Here is a 21,021-nt window from a genome sequence, read left to right as displayed (position 1 = left end):
ATGTCTGGGGCCGGCCCAAGACTGCGTGAGCCAATCAGACAGCAGTTACACTATTTAAATGTTCAATCACAGTTCTAGCAACATTTAAAAATCAACCCTCTTGTTGGCTAACAAGCCCAGCCCTGTGTGAGCCAATCAAAATCATTGCATTTATTTAAAATGTCTACCTACTCAATCACAGTTCCAGCAAAATTAAAACCAACCCTCTTCTTGGCTAACACACCCAGCCCTGTGTGAGCCAATCAAAATCATTGCATTTATTTAAAATGTCTACCTACTCAATCACAGTTCCAGCAACATTTAAAACCAACCCTCTTCTTGGCTAACAAACACAGCACTGTGTGAGCCAATCAAAATCATTGCATTTATTTAAAATGTCTACCTACTCAATCACAGTTCCAGCAACATTTAAAATCAACCCTCTTGTTGGCTAACAGACACACATTTTTTTTTAAAAAACATGGAAATATCCCTGTTCACTTTTTCTTATAACATATTGAGTGGTCATTACAAGTTACTGATACCCTCATAGTTGCATTTTTTTAAATATCATGTAAGTGTTATAAAATTACACGATTATTTTCAGCATGCTAACGGCACACTAATTCTAATGTTCCTTAGCATCAAATATATCCAAACTACTTATAGAAGCAAGCTTAATTAACTATTGCATTTGTTGGAAACATTTTGAAAAAATAAACAGGTATCATTTTCCAGTTTTAATTAATAAAAAAAAAGAGGCAAACTTTCAGTCCATGTGTATTTGCCTCTTGTCCAGCAACGGAGCGTTATGAAGCATTTCACTATTGTAGCATCCAGTGACATGATTCATAACGCTACGTTTCCTCGTGCATTGCATGTTTCAGGAAGCAGTTAATAACAGCGTTATAAAGCATTTCACTAGCTTCAGGAAGCAGTTAATTCTTAACGGAGCGTTATGAAGCATTTCACTATTGTAGCATCTCGTGAAATGCTTCATAACGCTACGTTTCCTCGTGCATTGCATACTTCAGGAAGCAGTTAATAACGGAGCGTTATGAAGCATTTCACGAGATGCGATTGTAGCATCCAGTGACATGATTCATAACACTACGTTGGCTCAGGAAGCTGTGCACAGCTCGGAACTCTGCTGCTTTAGTCTACTATTTCCGACTCACGAGGGTGTTGCTAGAGCTTAATGCAGCCAATCAGCATTAAGCCGAAGACAGCCGAAGACAAGGGGATACCGGAACAGTAGGGGATACCAAATATTACAGAACACCGTTTTTTGCGCCGCCGTTTTGGATATGCCTCACCTTGAGGTTTGATCTTGACAGGCACGAGGGACACAAGCGTCACATGTGGATCGGGCTAATCAGTCGCAGGGGGTCAAAAAGCGAAGCAATGCGCACGTTGCTAGACTGATCAGCCCACATATGATAACGTCTCCCACTGCAAAGAGTACCAGGTTTAAAAACCTACCGCTCGCATCACCCATCCGCCTTCATTGTAAATGAATAAATTGTGTGAATGGGTAGGTAAAATTGAAGCAGCACGCTTTATTTAGCAGGAGAGTTAATTTATTACGAACTGCCCTCTCCAGACCATTGTTTTTCACAGCTCTTCTCCGTACGGTCCCTCTGTACCCATTCAATATGCGTGTTTTTGAACGTCTTGAAGGTTTTCTTTCGTATATTTACGTCATCCCTCCACCATTCTTCCCTCTATTCTATTCCAGTTTCCTGTGCCCTTACCCCTCCTGTATTGCACTCCCCCGACCCCTTTGCATCTAGACGGGGGGCCCCCCGGGGAGTTTTTGGCACTGCACACGGCCAGCGAGTGGCCGTGGGGGCAGAGCGCCTCCCGGGGGGGTATTTAAGGGCTCAGGGAAGGTTCGGGTGGTGGCAGGCGACGATTAGGACTTGATGATTGTCAAGTCCTGTTGCCTGCTCCCGAGCCTTCCCTGTTAGCTGTGATTTCGGTGCTGTGAGGTAGCATAGGTGAGGCGGATTAGATCTGTAGTAGTGGGGGAGGTTAGGCATATTTAGTTAGGCATTTTGTGATATATTTTATATATTTTTACGTTATAATTACAAGGGTGATCATAGTCGGGGGTACCGTACATAAGGTACCCCCCCTTACCAGTGTTTTTGTCCTTTGATCCTTGTGGTGCGGCCCGTGGCAGTGGGTGCAGGGGTTTTTTCTGTCCTTTTGCGTGATTTTTGGGGAAGTAGGTTTGTGGAATAGAAGCCCCTCCCAGTCCCGGGTCCTCGCTTAATTTTGTTGGGAGAGTTCGACTCCGCTGTTCGTGCCCGCGTTCATTTGTTAGGCAGAGGGGGCAGGGTCGGGCATTGCAGGGTCCGCCACTGGAATAAGGTTGTCTATGGTGGGAGAAAGTTGGGAGCCATCCCGCCGCGAGTGCCCACGCACGTTCAAGTCTTGAGGGCGCAAGGTAGCTGTCTCCTGACAGAGGGGGCAGAGAGGGATCCTTAAAGGGCCCGCGTGCTATATAGAGCAGGACAATGCGGTTCTCGCGGCACGCCGCTATTGGGCAGTGTATACCGCAGCCTTCTGTTCACCAATTTGGAGCCTGTGAGCCCAATTTTTGGGTTTTCTTGGTGGCGGGGGGCTAATTTTGAATTAAGGAAGGGGTCCATCGGATAGGGTAGTTTTGAGGGGAAATAAATAGCGTTTTGGTGCCAAGTGCGGTTAGGCTTGCAATCCTCCAGGGGCAGTGTCATAAGTTTGTTTTGGGCCCATTGGACCTTGTTTTGTTTGTTTTTTAAGGTGTCATTTTCTCCCATAGCAGTTTAGGAGCTAGAAGGGGCCTGTTAGGGCAAATTGGGGATTATTAAAAAGGGTTTTTTAAAATTAAAAATAAATAAATAAATAAAAATTTGTCAGGGGAATAATTATTATAAAACTTATATCTTGTTGTGATTATAAGGTATTTGTTTCTCAAGGAGATTAGTTTTTGTTTTTAGGGCAGTTTTCTGTCCTGGATGTCCCATTTTCCTAGGATATTGTCCACAGGTAGGTGCTGGCTCGGGGGCTTAGTTAGTTAGCTGCAGGGGCATAATTTTAGCGCACATCAAGTATATTAGTGCAAAATGGTGGGACGGGGATCAAGTAAGAAAGGGCTGGTGGATGCTAGGGCTATGAGGGAGGCCCTGGAAATTATCAGCAGGGTGTCTAAGGCCCAGCTGGAGGGGGCGGTGGGGGAGGTCCCGGGTGAGGGGGAGGTAAGTGGTGGTAGGCCGCAGCGTAAAGCAGCGGCAGATGGGGCTCTCGCGGCAGTGGTGGCTTGCACCCCCGCGGCGGGGAGAGAGGAGGTTTGGGAATCCAGGGGCAGGAAGATGAGGAGGGAAATAGATAGGAGGGCGTCAGGGGGAGAAATTATTGCGGGTGGGGAGCCAGTGAGGGAGGGAGTGAATGATAGCCGTGGGGAAGCTAGGAGTGCTCAAAAAGAGGTGGGTCAAGGGAATCATGGCAGGGGCGGTGATGGGGCGCAGAAGGGGTTGACAGGGCAGAGGGGAAGAGGGGGTAAATACCTGCAGAAGAGTGCAGGTGGGAGAAGGAGGGTGAGGTCCCCATCAATGGAGGAGGTTAGGAGGAGTGAGGGCGGAGGGCGCTGCGCAGCCCCTGCTGGTCAGGTGGAGGCACTTGATGGCAGCGACCAGGGAGAAGATTCAGGCGGGGGAATTTGTGGATGTCTTTAAATTGCTCCATAGGGAAGTGAGAGCAAAGGAGGGGTCTAAGGAGGAAGAGAGGGAACTGGCTTCACGCCAAAGGGTCCCGGTGACTATTGAGAATTGGACGTCGGCATTTATCATTTATGCCAGTGGGTACTGTGAAAAATTCCAGGAGCGTTGCGTGGGCCCTGCTTAAATATATGGACGTAATTAGGAAGGCTTTCACGAGTTTTGGGGGTTTTGCCTGGGTACGCTATGATGAGGAATTCAGAGCGAGAATGGCGGAGGACAGTGAGGCGGTCTGGGGGGAGATAGACATGGATCTTTGGCTGCAATGGATGGCTCCAACGATGCCTGCCCCGAAATTGCACACAGCAAGTGGAGTGGGCTGCCTGTGCCTTACCGGCCCTTTCTTGGTCGCCACGCCCACGAGGGGGCAGGGGGAGGAGGCAGAGGACAGCCCTCGACAGCATGTTGGGCGTTCAATAAAGAAGGATGCACGAGGTGGATGTGCAAAGTTAAACACGAGTGCAGCAGGTGTGCGGGTCGGCATCCGGTTACAGATTGTTTTCAGGCTGGGGACAGTGGGTCAGGGCGAGGAGCGGGGCAAGGAGGTGGTGGGGAAGGACCGCATGCCAGGTAAATTGGGGTGTGCTGGTAGGTCGGGCTCAGTTTAACGTAAAAGGAGGGGGGGCACAAGGTTTGATGAAAGGTTTTTGGGGGCGATTTAAAGGGGGTAGGAGAAGGGTGAGGAGGAAGAAGAGTAGGTAGTGGAGGGCCGTAGGGGGATGTAACTGTGGAAATTGTTAAGGGGTGGTGGCCGTCGTTTGGAGGGCATGGGCGACGGTGGCGAAGCCCTCACTCTTGCCGCACGACAAGGTGAGTAAGCTTCAGGCTGCATGGACGGAGGTGCGGGAGCGCCTCTGGTGCAGCCAGGGGAAGTGATGAGCTGGGTCTGCATGGACGGGGGTGCACTAGGGCCCCTGGTGCAGCTGGGGGAAAAAAGAGGAGCAACGAAGCAAGGTGCTGGAAGAGGAACTTATGTGGAATGGACTGCAAGGACGGGGGCACAGGTTTGGCCCCTGGTGCAGCGGTGGAGAGGAGTAAGGCAGAAAAAGGGCCTGCATGGATGGGGGTGCACTAGGGCCCCTGGTGCAGGTGGGAAACAGGTGGTAATGGACGCAAGGATCTTGAAAATTAGTTATATGGAAGGGACTGGCGAGAGGAGTAATAAAGTAAAGGGCCTGCATGGACGGGGGTGCACGTGGGCCCCCGGTGCAGGGAGGGGCAACGCAGGGCCAATATTAATAAGGTGATGGAAGGTGGGGGGGCAAAGGGGAGCAGAAGGGTAATAGTTTAGAGGAAAAAGGGGGTCTAAGTGGGTTTAGGTGTATTGTTTAAAGGTTAGGTGAAAGGGGCGAAATATAGGGGGACGGTAGGAGAAGGCCTGGGTGTTTCCGGAGAGGGTTAAGGAGATGGCCAGAAAGGATAGGGTACTGAGGAGGTGTTACTAGTGGTGTGGGAAAGGTTAGGAGGTTGGAACTCATTCATTTAGGAGGGGTGCAGCATCTGAAAGTAGCAGGCTGGGCTATTAAGAGGAGTAGGTGAAAAGGTTGGGACGCTGGGAGTAATGGAGATACAAAGGGTATGTCAGGGACCGGGACAAACGGAATGTCTTTATAGAATTTTTTCAGTAGGTAGCAGGAGTGTTGCATTTATTAGGATGTTGTTGATTTGTAAGTGATTTTGTAATTTCTTTTTCAGATGCTGCTAGGAGGTCCGGTCAGATGTCAAAAATCTGGTTTTTGGGACATTCTAGGGTTAAGTAGGCGGGGAAAGAAGCTGAGAAAAGGGTTGTTGGCAGGCAACTGGGGTGCAACTATAAAGATGTGGTAAGATGTCCGGGTTTGGGGGGGCTGGGCTGGGATTAGTTGCTTCCTATGTTGGCTGGGGTGAGGGAAAGCTATGGGCCTCCAGATGGGGGGGATTAGTCTTGCTGGGGAAAATGATCTGGTAAGGGATACGGGTGTGGCTCTTCTTAGGTTCTTGGCTGGGAGACTGGGTAAAAAGTTTGAGGTAGAAAACTTTAGGGGGGGTGGGGCAGAAAGAACTCCTCGGGGGAGGGTTTTTCTGGTGCCGGGGGCATGGCCCCTTTTGATGTGGGGGGAGGGAAGCACAATGGGGGAATGACACGGGAAAGGATGGGGTAGCGCTGTTGTTTGCACAAGCAGGTCACCCCGGGGGAACAGGTACTGAGCCTGGAGGGGCATGGCCCCTGGGAGAAAGCGGGACGCCTGGAAAAGGGGCAAGGAGACGGTAGGATCCAAGGGATCATTAGGGAGGAAATGGGTTATTTAATTATTTAATTGTTGGGGGAAAATGAAAGGATCATTCTTCCCTCTATTCTATTCCAGTTTCCTGTTCCCTTACCCCTCCAGTATTGCACTCCCCCGTCCCTTTTGCATCTAGACAGTACATTTTAAATGGCATCTTCACAGCGCCCCACTTCCCGACAAATTGATTCCTTTTTGCGTAATTACGATTTAACATTGAATACATATTATTTCTTCAATATTTATATTCTTTTCACAACCCACCCACAAGTTTTTGCCGGTGTACAAACCTTCCAACCACCCAGCTAGAACCCTCTGTTGTAGTTCCAGGCCCCCCAGATGTCTTGCACCACAGGGCGCTGATGTTCTCAACTGGTAGCTGAGTAGTACCTTTGTGGTTGTAGGACAACACAATAGACCACATAACATAACCATGAACGCACTGAGACTTACAACCGACTGTTTGACATAGTAGTATGTTGAGTTTCAAGATCTGGCGAGAGCTGGCCTAATGACCAACACTGGGTAAAAATCATGCATTTATACAGCAAGAAATTCTGTGGTATATATCTTGATGCTAACGATATTGTCTCCAAAACTCGATATATATCTCCCAGCACACACAGAGCACGAGTTAAGTTCACTCCTGCTTTCGGGCCTTCATGGGCAATTTGTTCAAATTATTGACTGGTAATGGACACCTGCCATTTTATGCACTTTGAAATGATACAGGGTCTAATTCATGCAATTATTTGCACAGTTCAAAGTGACTTTGCACTGCCGACATGAACCCTGATTCATGGAACTGTGCAAAGTGTATTTTTGCAGTGCAAAGTCAGTGCATAATCATTTCTGCAGTGCAAAATGGCTTTGCACAGCAAAAGTACACTTTGCACAGTTCCATGAATCAGGGTTTGTGTTGGAAGTGCAAAGCCACTTTTCAGCAGTGCAAAGTCACTTTGAACCATGCAAAAATGTCCATGAATTGGGCCCACAGTGTCCATATTGTGTCCCGATAGCATCCGCTGTATGTGGCCTTTCACAAGTGTGCCATTAATACCCAACGTTCGCAACGCCTTCTTATGCATCTCGCATCTGGATGAGGGGGCTTTTCTGGATGGTCTTAGCAGATCGCAATTGGGGTGTGGGTTCCTTTCTCAGCAGTGTCTTTTGTGGACATTAAATAGTGCAAATGTTGCAAGAGCGCTGAGAATATCCAGAGCGGGAGTGTGAACTAGAGGAGCACAGTGTGTGTCAGTGTGTGCGCGCTATAACCGGTCAACCAGCAACAACATATGATCCTTTAAAGCAGTGTCTTCTGCATAGATGGACCGTGATCTAATCTGCAGTCCTCCTTTCCCCAGCCGTCACTTGCGTGTTTCCAGGGGTTTTGCTGAGCCCGTTTTCTTTCTTCTGGCCTGAAAGGGACACACTGCCCTCAAAACATCAGAGTGGGTCCATCTATGCAGAAGACACTGCTTTAAAGGATCATATGTTGTTGCAGGTTGACAGTAAACAAATGCCATGTCATTGTAAGAAAGCATATCCAGGCTGGCTGCACCAATACAGTCTAGCAACTTGCCCTAACGATGCTGTGACTACCTGAAGCATCCTGCCCAGACATGTAACTACCAGCACCACCCTGACACAGACTCAATGAGTCACTGCAACATGCTACCCAGGCATTGTGACATTTATGCCCACTCCTTTACTGGTGGACGGTATTGAGAAACAGCTGACAGTTGCTGGACTAAGATGCCCTGGAAAAAGAAACCTCAGTATTGACCACATTGCACAGAAAAAGTCAGGAGCCGTTCAACAAGCCTTTTCTGGCACGAGACACTGTGCTGAAATTGGTAATAAGGGTGCAAGGAGGGCCTTTGTGTCTTGGTAGAGCTGGGCACTATGGACGGCTGCCGATACAGCCCACATACTTCTAACAGACCACATTTAACAATCAGAAGGTAAAGAGCTTTCACCAGGCCCCTGTGCAACAGGTTAGGCTGGCAGCTGCAGTGACTCAGTGTGATGCTGGAAATGTATTGGAGGGACAGGGCCTCCATGTCCTTGTCCTCTAGTCCTGTTATCATGTGTGTTCTATGTTATTTTCTGCCAGGAGTCCATGTGGGACTCCTGGCAGTGCAGCTCTTCCTCTTTTTGTTTTGGTGGACAGACCCTTGGGATACCCTTATGGCGCCCATGGTTGGGGCTACAATCCTGTACCCCTATTGTAGGTTTTTGGGCACCTGTGTGTGGCCCACAGAGCAGGGTATGGGCTGGTGGCACGCCATGCTGAATATGACAGGAAAATAACTATCAAATGCATGTGATAGGTGAACATATCGTTTTTATTATTAATTTCATGTTTTCTAATGAAAGAATTGGCAAGCAATCTCAAGGCCTGATGATAGCTCAGTAAGCCTACGTATTATGACACAATATATATGGATAACGGTGACAAAAAATGTGCTTTCCAGTCATGGAATATTAGGTGACTTAACAAGATATGTTTATGCTGAAAGAAAGCACGCAAATCTGTCATCTTTTGCTTGGATTATTACATAATTAACATGGCCTTTACAAGAGAGGAAACACAAAGGGCACATAGAGGTTTTGCTTTAAGCCATAGTGCCATTGAAATGTGTGCCTAATAAATAAGTAAACTTAAAGTCACTCCCCCATTTATCACAGCAGTGATAAGGAAATCCACCCAATTTAATGCCACATAAGAAAAGGATTGACCTCTTGTTACTGTACCCACTCCCCCCCACATTGACAGACCATGCTGCAGAACAGTGAGTATGACTGTGCACACCGCTCAGGCAGAGCCACTTGGCTCATTTGCTCAAAATAAATGTACACAGGTGGGAGATACATGATACAGAGGGAACGTCTCCTCCTACAAATGTATTCTTAAAGGGGATAATGTTTTGCAGCTCCAAGACTCTAATGCAGAAAGCTGGCATACTATAGACTGTGTTGCAAAACTGCTCTCAATCTGCCTACATATCATCTCATTTGAAAAATCACCCATTCATACAATGCTTGTTAAGTGGGTGACTGTCGCCTGTCTTGTCAAGTGCCTTGCAAAATGCCACCTTGGGTTTGTTGTGAACAGACACACAGAAAAAGTGAGTATTTAGGCTCAGTTATAGACACTGACAAACAGAAGGATGGTCTGCAAATACAGCGAACCGGAACAGTGACACACTCATTAGAAGAGAGAAGATACTTTCGCTTATTTGCTCATCATTCCTGCCACAAAGCTTAAAAAAGGGATTTATATTATGTAATAAAATACGCATCTTCAATGACTTGAGTAGCAGCCTAGAAAGTAATTGCTTTTGCAGACAGTATAACTTGGAGATTTAAGGCTGGATGCTCTTCTGCACCTCTGCCTTCTTTCAAGCCCCATTCCTGTTAGTTGAATAAACCCTGGCAAGACCTGGCTCATAGTTTCATTTCCACAGTGTGACTTATAGTATTCCCACCTAAGCCCACTCACTGTGTCTTTAAATCCTTGTTTTGGGCAGAGAAACAAACCACATAGCAACTCCTTGTGAAAAAGTTTATTTAAATGGGAGTGTTATTTAATTTATTAGATCTCCATGATGAAAGACAGAAAGGCTCATTTAATTTCACTGTAAGCCGACTCTTCATCAGAGTCACTGTCGTTGTCTTCACAGGTAGGTATGGATGCGAATTTGCCCAAATCTGTGGTGCCCAACAGATTTGTCGCTGGTACTTCCACCCCAGGAATGCCATCGGGGCCCAGGGATTTCCTCCTTAAATGTTCACAGAAATTGAGTAAGGACCTGTTGTTATAATGTTGAAGGAATTAACTGGGGAAGGAACCTGTGCCGTTGAGGCCAGGGGCTGCCATTCTCTGCTCTCTGTGGGCATTCGAGGGACCAGGGCATCTTTGGTATTTTGGGAAATGGCAGGTGTTCTACTAAAAAAAACATTTTAATTTGCTGCACTGGCCCATTCACCTCCTTTTCCCCTCTTTTTGCATGTGGGCAAACACTTTTTTACGTGCCTGAGGTGCAGTGCTGTGCCCCCGCTTCCCTCTTAGTGCCATCAAACTGTGGAGGCCATATCTCGCTTTTCTAGTCTCCAAAGGGGAGAGTGTTATAAGCAAATTTGATGATGACAAGCACTCAGTAGGAGTCCACAATTGCTTAGGCTTCATAATTGGTCAGTATAACCAACCGCCGAGCTGACAATGTGTGAATTACTATTGGCAAGTGGGCTATGAGGGCACGGGTCTTGGTCTGTGCGGCTCGTTCCGCCTCTCATTAGCAAAACGGTACCTTCAGGTATTTACAGTATTTCATGTTCCATGTAGCAAAGCCTGCGGGCGGCTCAAAAGGATCAGTTCCCCGCAGCCACTGCCTCAAATTAGTTAAGTCAATGGTCCCCAGAAAAACTGACAGTCTTCCCAGAAAGCACTTTCTTGGGTAAGGGCGCAGTGCTGCGACTCCCGCAGTCCACTGCAGACCACTTTCGTCCACTTTCTGCAGTCTTACTGAGTATATGAGGCTTTGCACTGAAGTCCTCCTGTCAGTGCAACACCTCCGACAATGGAAATAGTGAGAAGACTCTGGCATCCCCCACTGCAGACCACTTTCACCCACTTTCTGCTCTCAAGTGCCATTAAGGAGCTTCACAAAAGGAGAAGAGATAAAAAGAGCCCAAAGACCAGACCCATATCAGTGTAAGAAGATGGAGACGGGCAAGTCTCAAACTACCTTAATGAGAGACAGGTATCTCCTTAGTGCTACGTCCCAGCCAAACCCCCATATAGCCCCTGTTTTCTGGCCTGATGGATTGTGCTTTCCCTGCAACAGGCCTGGGATAGTCCCCATGGAAACAACTACCCCAAAACTACCATGCCACCTGTATAGGGAGGGATGCTGCACCTGCATATAAAATCACTGTTAAACAGGATATGGTCTACACCCAGAGTTCAGTCCTTACTTTTTCTTAAGACACAGACACCGAGGTGAATTTTTAGGGATCCCAACGGGGACCCTTCTATATTTATAAAAACACAAAAACGTTGTTATTAAACATTCCTGATACTAAGGCCGTGAGTGAATTTCTAAGGGATCTGCCCCACCAGTCCACCCTCCTTTAGAGGGGTGGGAGGAGGGCCCATAGGGTGGAACTGACTGAATACACCACTTAACTTTGCCTGGCACGCCCCACAGTACAGGCGGACCAGTAGATGGCCCCAGTGACTGGTCCCACCCTCTAGGCGGCCTCTGGCAGGCTGCCGCTTCCTTTACCTATCTCGCACCAGGGTACACCTCAATATTTTATTCCCTATTTCTTCCCCCTTTTTTAACTATTGACATGCTCTATATATAAATAACAATAACCACCTATACTTCGAATCTATACACACCTATGAATATATATGTAAACATGAAACAAACAGTAACATATGTAAAACGTATTATTATACATAGGGGGCCTGCTGCGGTCAGCCCCCCCTTTTTAGTACCTGTGGGTGCTGTCTTTGGTTTATGGGGATCTGCCCCTATGATGTAAAATGAGCTGTTTCCACCAGTCTGCAGGGCTAGCACCCCTGCTCTTGCTGGTCTTCAGGTTGGCCCTGTCCTCTACGTGGGGCCACCCAATCTCACAGCTTGTAGCCTGCGCAACCTTGTTATCAGGCGGCCCCATGCCCGTATGTAGCTCACCACTGCACCCTACTGTGTTTCCAAACTTCTGCACAGCCCCTTGCCTTGGGGGGGCCCCCGTGGTCACCGCCATACACTGCAGCCTAGGAAGCCTCATCGATTTGCCCCTCACCATGACCCCCACACGCTGCTGCATACACCAGCAAGGTAAGCCCTTGAGGGCTCATGACAGCATTTCTGGGAGAGAAAAAGAAAATAAATAAAATAATCAAAAATCACAAAAGGAGCGCTCCACTCCAACTTTAATTACTAAATCAGCCTCCTCAATCTTTGAAATGATTGCACCCATGTAAGGCAGCTCACTTTGATCCATTTTCTCCTTGAACCTGCCAGCTTGGCTTTTTATCATGTATTGAGCAAAAACGTTCCAAGGTGGCCACCTACTCCTCCTGCAGAGGAGTTGATGCTCCACCTAGCAGACCCCCTCTGTGATTGGGCAGCAGCATCCAGATATCACCCAATCCCGTTTGCCGGCAGGCATGAGCCATCCCCTGCCCCAAGGCCCTGCAGTACGGCTCGGGTCTGAGCCTGTCAGGGCCGAGTAGGGCCAGAAGGGCTCCCACCTGCATTAACCCTGCAATGAAGGAGCCTCATGATTCAGCTGGCCACTACACATGGACTTGGGCCCCCCTTGCACCTCGACTTGTGAGTGATGTCTGAACTTTGTCAAATGCCTCCTGCACTCACAATCAGAAACATAAATGTGCCGTCTTCAATCTGCCATCTCTGGCTCACTTATTTTACCTCTTCCTTTCTTCACTGCATTGTGTGAAGCGGTCTGCTCTAAAATTTCGAATTTGGGTGTGTGCATTTTTTTAACATCCTGCACCCCACTGCTGCATTTGCCTTGTGTGCCCTGCTTTTTATTTCGAATGTGGGTGTGTGCATTTTTAACATCCTGCACCCCACTGCTGCATTTGCATGGTGTGCCCTGCTTTTTATTTCGAATTTGGGTGTGTGCATTTTAGCATCCTGCACCGCATTGTTTTTTTGTATCCCCCTTATAACTACTTGGCCAATTGGTAGCTTGGCTAGGACTGCAGTGCAACCACTCCTCTTTCCTTCAACTATCCTCTGCCACCATAATGGCACTCACCATCTCTCCTATCTTCTCTAACTACTAAACTATCACCTACCCTCCCTCTCTTCCAGACAGGTCTTCTCTGATATCATCGTCTCTGTCCCCTCCCCAGATCTATGGACTTCTCATCTCATCTCCACTCTCCCTCCTTTCACAGCCTCTCCCAATAATGGTGGCACCAAGTGGGAAGTCCTCTTGGCAGGCTTCGCATTACCCCACTGCATCATTAATGTCTACCACATTGGCACTATCTTGGTTCAGGGTCCTCAACCCAACCTTCTTCTCTTTGATCGGCACCTGCCGTCCCTCATTAACTTCCTCCTCTCACCTGCCTCTCCCCTAACCACTCTCGCCGTCTCCCCTCCGCCAGATTTACCACGCCCTGTACTCCTCCTTGGAAAACCTTCAAAGGCAGACACCTCCTTCACCTGGCCACACTTAACGCCCACTCAGCCAACAAACACTAACCCGACCTCTTCCGCCTTCTTCAAGACATTGACCTAGACATTCTCGCTCTCACCGAGGCATGGTTCAATGCCAGCTCAGTCACTGCTTTTGACTCCCTCCTCCCCAATGGCTACAAGATTATTTCCAAGCCACCACCTAACCATGCCGGTGGTGGGGTTGCCTTAATGTTCTCTGATTGGGTTCCTTCCTCTCTCATACCAACCAAGCCCTAGTCTTCCTTGAGAGCCTTGTGTGCAAGTTGGTCATCTCTTCCTCCTCCTCTCTGACCATTGCCAGTATCTACAGGCTGCCTGGTGTTACCACCCTGTTCCTCTCTGAATGGGATGATTTCTGCTCTTCTCTCCTCAACCACCTCCAAACTCCTCATCTTGGGTGACTTCAACATCCACTTGGACTTCTCTGTCACAGCATCTACTCTCTTGCTTTACCTCTGCAACTCCCTCTGCCTCTCCATTCTCCCTTCTGGTCCAACACACTCGGCTGGACACACTTTTGACGCTCTCATCCACTCTGATCTTTCACTCTCCCCGCCACTGATCAAACATCTCTCCTGGTCAGACCTCTCTCTGCTCTCCTCTTACCTGGGTCCCCTAGGCACTCTGACCGCTGCCTTCACATCCACCTTCATCCCCCCCATGTCCCAACACCACGGACTCTACCTCTGCTCTCAGCAACCTCCATCTGGCCATTACTAACACTCTGGACATTCTAGCCCCAGTTATGAGGATCTGCCTGAAACCTGCCTCTAAGCGTAACACCTGCTATGATTGCAAACTTGCAGCCCTGAAACGCAAGCGCAGAGCTGCGAAACAGAAGTGGAAAACCTCAGGCTCACCCTCTGACAAACTGGCTTGCCGCCTGCTCCAAAGGCAATACAGACTCTCCATCCGTGTTACGAAAAGGGCACACATCTAGGCACAGATATCTGGTGCATCCAACAACTCGGCTGAACTCTTTAATATCTGCTGGGAACTAGCCAACTCTTCCACAGTCTCCTCCTCCCCTCTTCCATTCCAGTCCCTCTGCAAGGCACTGACCACACACTTCACCACAAAACCTTTGGACATCCTGAGCACCCTTGCTACCCTCTTCCCCAAACCCCTCCCTAACCCGCTTGCCTCCTATGGCCTCACACCCTCCTTCTTCCTCTCTCTCCTTCTCCCTGTCACACCTGATGAGTTGTCCGCTTTATGAAGGTCTCCTCCAAACAGGTTTTCCCTTGTGCCTCCAGAACCGTCAAGGACAACATTGGCTCTCTTGCCCCCACTCTTGCTGATTTTTGCACACTTTTTCGCTACTGGATCTTTCCGCTCCTCCCTTAAGCATTCCGTTGTGCGCCCCCTCCTGAAAATAACTCCAGCAGAGCCTACTTGTCCAGCTAACTACCGCCCTATTTCTATCACTCCCTTCCTTGTAAATCTCCTGGAGAAGTTGGCCTTCCTCCAACGTACCTCTCACACTGAACTTGTTGGCAGTCTCCACGACCATCAATCTGGATTCTAAGCATCCAGAGGCATGGAAACTGCTCTTCTGAACACCTGTGAAGAACTGCTTGCATCTTTGGATTCTAACTCTCCAGCTGTCTTCATTCTACTTGATCTCTCCTCTGCCTTCGACGCGGTCAACCACTTCATCCTCAAAAAACGGCTTCATGATACCCTGGGTATCTCTGATCCGGCACAGGACTGGCTGACCTTCCTAACTGACTGTCCGCCCCAGGTTATTCTGGGCACCTTCTCCTTGCCTACCTCTTTGTCCACCTGTGGGGTCCCCCAGGTTTCCAACCTCTCCCCCTGGCTCTTTAACACTTACCTTTCTCCGCTGGCATGCATCATTTCTTCCTTCTCCTCCAACTTCCAGTACTACACAGATGACACTCAACTCTTCTTCAGACTTCCTGCTGACCCTCTTGCTTCTTCCATCATCCCGGACTGCCTATCTGCTATCCATTCCTGGTGCACTTCCAATGATCTTTGCCTCAATTGCCGCAAGAATGAGATCCTTCCTATTGGGACCCCTGCTCTCTCTTTCTCCCCCTTGCTCTGAAAATCCTCTATGGGCTTTCCCCCTTCTCCTTCATCCGAAGCCAACAACCTTGGAGTCATCTTCGACTCCTCTCTCTCCTTCCCCCCCTCACATCCAGGACATTGCCAAGAAGTCCAACGTTCAACTCTTCCTTCTCAAAGGAATTCTCCCTTTTCTCACTTCCCCCAGAAGCTCAATGCTATCAGAGCTCTGGGTCTTTCTAGGCTTGACTACTGCAAAAGTCTACTCTTCAATCTCCCCTTTTCCTCTCTGCGACCCCTCCATCTAATCCAGAATAGGGCAGCAAGATTACTCCTTGGCCTCAGACCCAGGGACTCCATCTCTCCTCCCCAAAAAACTCTTCACTGGCTCCTGGTTGCTGCACGGATTAAATTCAAATCCTTCTGCATCATCCACAAGGCTGTCTGGGGCCGGGGACCACACTATCCTCAACTTGCTATCACTAAATATTCTCCCTCTAGACCTCTAAGTTCCTCTGGTACCAACTCTCTATATGTGAAGCGTTTCGCTAAACACAGGCCCAGAGGACGAGTTCTTGCTTTAGCAGGTTCCCTATTGTGGAACAGCCTCCCCCTTCCTCTTTTTCTTGAACCGGACCTCCTCAAATTCCGGAAGCTCCTCAAGACTTTCCTTTTCACTTCCTCCTTCCCCTTCTCCCCTCCTCTGTTAACCTCACAGTCGCTTCCATTGGTAACGAGGGCCCTTATGTGTCCTTGGGGCCCTGGCCTGCCACACCCAATCGCCTCAGCTTCTGCCTGCACCCTGCACTTGCCTCAGCACCCACCTGCCTACCCCACTGTAGGCCTGCACTTACCCACTTATTGCAGCTCAATGCTCCTTAGCACTTACTATACTTGGCACCTACATATGCTGCTCATCTACGAGCGCAGACATGCCAGCACTTACTCCCACTCCCTCCTCTCCTCCCTGCACTTGCACGTTCTGAATACTCACAAGGCATAGTAGGTTTGTCTTTATCCTGAAGTGTATATAATGTTTCAATCCCATGTTCCCTCCCTGTTGCCATGTGGGTGCCTTGAAACACAATTCACTTGTATAAGCGCCTAACAAATGCACAATAAATAAAATAAAATACCTGGAGGCTGCCCAGGATCACTGCTGCGCCCCTGTAGCCCTTTTTTATCTTCTGGGTGGCTGCATGCTCTGGGCGGCTGCCCTTGATTACAGACTTGTGGGCAGCTCCATAGCTTGTGGCGCCGCCCACGATCACTGTCAAGCCCCTTGGTGCCATTTACTGTCCATTCGGCGTTCCCATTGCTCAAGGGACTCCACCGTCATCAACCACCACGCCTGTGGTGCCCTTGAGGCATCATGGACCCGGACCCTCTCTTCAGCGCATCAGAGTGACGCAGGGGATGGTTTGCGCTCCTCCTGCTTCATCCAGGGTGTCTGACGTGGCGGCTATGGGCTTTTCTGGGGGGGAGTGGACATTCACCACCCTATCCGGCCTTTACCCAGGCTGCGTCATGGGCCACGGGCACCCGCATCCCAGGAAAATATATGAAAACTGCCTTGTCACACAACGGGAGATAGAGAAAAGAGGAGGGAAACCCCAAAGGACTGAGTGATATGGTCAGGGTAGAGCACATGTATCCGTGGAAAACCCACAATGGTCTTGGATTAGAGAAACTGGTGTCAACCACCCAAGAACTACGAGAGATAAAAATAGAGGATACAGGAAATCATAAAACCCATATACTGAGATAAGAACTCTTTCCAAGCAAGAGAAAGATGAGGATTTTGACCATATGTGCTACATTTTCATCTTCTTGGGGTCCAAGAAAGAAACAACGAAAAGTCTGACTGGACAACCACAGACCCAGACAGAGGATAGCCGTGGACATTGGAGAATTTTATTTTGGCCCACCCTGTACACTTTGGCCCAAAATAAAAGAATAAACTGCAGTTCTTGATCCCAGCCCTCCTTGTGACAGCCCATTTCAGACACACCGGATACATTACCAGAGGGAAGCACCTTTAACAAAGTAACCGTTTTGTGTTTACCATCATTTATAAAGTGCTTTCTTTGTATCTAGGCAAGATGGAGACGCTTGTTTGGAGCAAAATTATATATATATATTTTTAATTAATGTTTTAACGGTTGTATAAATGTCAACCTTTAACATGTACAATCGGATGTGAGCTAAGCGGAACTGCCTCTTCATTCAATATTTACAAAATAAATTATATCGCAAACGTTTTAAAAAGAGCTCCTTAAAGTGGTATGTAAACTGTTAGGTGATGTTTAAAACCAGTCTGATTGTTTTAGTTTCCTTATTTTCAGGCGGTGTCTAAATGGCAAATGAGGAGTGCCCATGCCCGTGCAACATTGGAGATAAATTGGAATATGGAGGGCTTGGCCAGGAGGTCCAAATTGAGCACATCAAGGCGTACATTTGCAAACCACCAGTGGAGACAGACCGAGCTGTGATTGTGGTTCAGGACATATTTGGATGGACCCTCCCTAACACACGATACATTGTGGACATGCTTGCAGCCAATGGTTACATGTAAGAAATAATATGTATTCATCATTACAGTACTGCTCCTCCTTTTAGTAAGATAAACAACAACATGTGCTTTTAAAACCGAATTAAAATGAAACCTAACCAAAACTTTGATATGGGCTGAGTCTATTTTAAAACATATTGCGCTTAACGAACAAATTGAGAATTGTTAAATTCCTAGTGTACTTTCTTGGGCTGTTTTCAAAGCATGGCAGGATTGGCAACACAAATCAATGCGGGCACCTCCCTCACCTTTAGCCTCGCAATCACTGGCCCTGGTCCACACTTGCATAAATACTTTACGCATGCACACTCATTTACACCTGCTCACAAATACACTTGCATACTCACAATGGCACATAGAACTATTGTGACAAATACCTTGATCTTTTCACTTTTCCCCCAGAGGAGACCCTTCCCATGGGGCAAGGGAGGTGAGGCTGCTACCTGATACCTGATAGTCCCTCTGGGGGTGGTACTCAGACCGAGGATCCCATGGGAGGTGACCCCCTCTGTGGAAAAAGTGACGACTATCAAAGGAGAATGCGGTATGTCAACCACCATTCTACCCTACATCATACACCACACAACACAGATAGGGCCCAAGCACCCCTCCCCCATCCTCTATGTCCCCTCTTTTTTTCTGTCAGTTACTTCATGCATATTAGAACTATCTATAAGATAGACAGTACTGGGACGCGGAAGAGTTGGGAAAGTATGGGAATAGATGGCTCCACAAGTACTGACACATAAAAGAGCAGGACAATGAAGAGACCTATGCAGAACCAAGACAAACATACTAGCTATCGAAGATTCAAGAGACGGCTAGCCATGAAAACTGATGAAGCACTTTCCTCGGGGTCAGTCCTGCCCCAGTGTAGTATTAAGCTGGAAAGGGACCGCGCCCAGAGGGGACGCGCTGCAGAACCAGACGCCTTGTTAATGAAGATGGAAAGAGAAGGAGGAAAGAAGCCTAAACGTACCTGAAGGCTGGGATATCCAATGTCCGGTGGCAGGAAGGAAGCCCACTGAGTGGTCCAGGAGAGATCCGATGTGCAGAGAGAAACCAGTGTGGCAGAGTGGCCAAGAGCAGACCGCGAAAGCCAAGGGGAAGCCAAAGAAGCTTGCTGATGTTGCTGATGACCGGAACCCTCATGGACCAAGTTAGAAGGTTCAGGAAGGGGGACCGGGAAGGTGCTGTGAACCCCGAGAGACTGTAGTTGTGAGGAAGTAGGGGACCATCTTCCTCATCCCAGTGGGACCAAGCAGAGAAACGAAATAGAGAGATATTGGGTGAGAGAACACCCCCAAAGAAACCATAGGAGAAGACCATGCCTGGCAGGATAGTGAACCGGGTCTGATTATGAGACATTATAAACCTGAGAAGGGGGTCTGGGACCCATGAAGAGAGACAAGGGTCTAGAACCCATATGTTGAGAGAATTGAAAGATTGTACATGCTAGACAATGCCTGACAGGATAGTGAACTGTGCCTGATTCAGAGACATTATAAACCCGAGAACGGGGTCTGGGGCCCATATAATGAGAAGTGAAGTCCAGGCTTAGAGAGAGAGATATCCTTTGGCAAAAGTCAAGAGAAGACCAGGGGAAAAAGATAAATATCCTTTGGTAAAAGGCAATAGAAGACCAGGGGAAGAGGGGAACATCCTTTGGCAAAAGTCAAGAGAAGAACGGAGGAGGAAATATATATCTTATGGTAAAAATCAAGACATCATTGAGACTATTGAAGGAGAGCCTAAGAATGCATTCATACATACCCAAAGTAGTTGTTAAATTACCTACTCGACCAGCCCACTAGCTACCAATAGGAATTCACTGCACCATCTCTCAAGGAAAAAAATCACAGTACGATGTATGCATGTAGCCAGGAAGCATGGTGGCATCTCAATCAACACCTCACTCTGAATCCTGTTCCTGTGAATGTGTTAGTACTACTACTTCAGCACCCGGCGCTAGCCTCATTTGTGGGTATGTGGAGATATGCCACATTTAAAGAAACGGGTATGCAGTACATTAGCCGGAACGTCCAATTGATCAAGCCCCTGATCTTGCATGCACCATTGGGCATGTGCAGGGTGGTGTTATAGGTTTCCTCACAGCACTTGGGGCCCACACTGGAGCTCTCTGCCACCTGGTTGCTGCAACTTAGAGCTCAGTTGGGTTTCCCTTACCTGCCCTCTGCCCCCCACCCCTCAAATGGGGGGGTACCACCCTGTCACCCATTATGGGAAAGGTCCCACTGTGATGGATGAGCGAGCATGGAGATTCATGAGTGGAGGAAGTAGTGTGTGCTTGGGATAATGCATGATCTTTAGGGTGCATGGGTGAGTAAAAATGGATGAGTGGATTGATGAGTTAGTATGTATGAGTGAGTGAATAGGTAAATAAGTTAGTGAGTTGCTCGGTTAGCAGGAGGGGGATTGGATGAATGTATAGATGAGTGCGTGGATAAGTGGATGCATGAATGAAAGTGTGTATGCATTGCCACCTCATTCACAGGAGCATTATAATCGGCACAAAGTGGAAGATTTTGTTTGTCCCTCTGACAGACCCTAGGCAGTAGTGACCCCGACACACTTTCACTTATAAGTGAGCTGCACAAACAAGCAGATGACAAGCATGCACAAACAATTGGGACCCTCAACCTCAGACATTGGAAAGGATCAGGAGACTTTTATCATTAAAGTATATTCCATGGTGGAGGGAGGAGTGGTAGGAGAAACTTGGGTGGCTGTGTACCTTTACAGGTCTTGACCCTTCGGCTCTACTGCTGCCCAAAAAAAGCTTTGCATGTAGAGGGACCCAACCCGATTCCCCCCCCCCCAACCCCCCTGCCCCCAACCCAACATCCTTAAAGGCCCTACCTACTGCTGTCACTGCCACAAAGCCAGTGCATCTTGTGTACAGCTGGGGATAGCACTGCTTCCAAAGCCACCACCAGGCCATGGTCAGGAAAGCTGGTGTTGTGGCTCCAGACCTATTGAATACTGCATTAGGCAGCACTTTTGGGGGAAAACAAAGGGGCCATCCTAGATTAGTGATTTCACGAAGCTGTCACAAGTTGTTTAGGAGATGAACAGACAAGGACACCAACATTTTTTATTGAATACATTGTTTTAGTTGAATTAACAACTTTTTCAATTACATATTCACATTTCGTTTCACT

The 21,021-nt window shown here is 48.1% G+C and overlaps 1 protein-coding gene across 2 annotated transcripts in view; it reads left to right on the top strand.

The window, feature by feature from the left end:
* CMBL (carboxymethylenebutenolidase homolog) overlaps positions 1-21,021 on the top strand; it is a 391,570-nt gene that overhangs the window by 23,145 nt on the left and 347,404 nt on the right. For both annotated transcript variants that reach the window (XM_069613746.1, XM_069613747.1), the window contains exon 2: positions 17,613-17,838. In XM_069613746.1, coding sequence (XP_069469847.1) covers positions 17,624-17,838 — 215 coding nt within the window. In that variant the 5' untranslated portion in view covers positions 17,613-17,623. The remainder of the gene's footprint in view (positions 1-17,612; positions 17,839-21,021) is intronic.

This window comes from Ambystoma mexicanum, chromosome 5p, assembly GCF_040938575.1.
Source record: "Ambystoma mexicanum isolate Mex_15411 chromosome 5p, UKY_AmexF1_1, whole genome shotgun sequence".
Lineage (NCBI taxonomy): Eukaryota > Metazoa > Chordata > Amphibia > Caudata > Ambystomatidae > Ambystoma > Ambystoma mexicanum.
The sequence above is the reverse complement of the archived record's forward strand: the minus strand, read 5'-3'. Positions and strand labels throughout refer to the sequence as shown.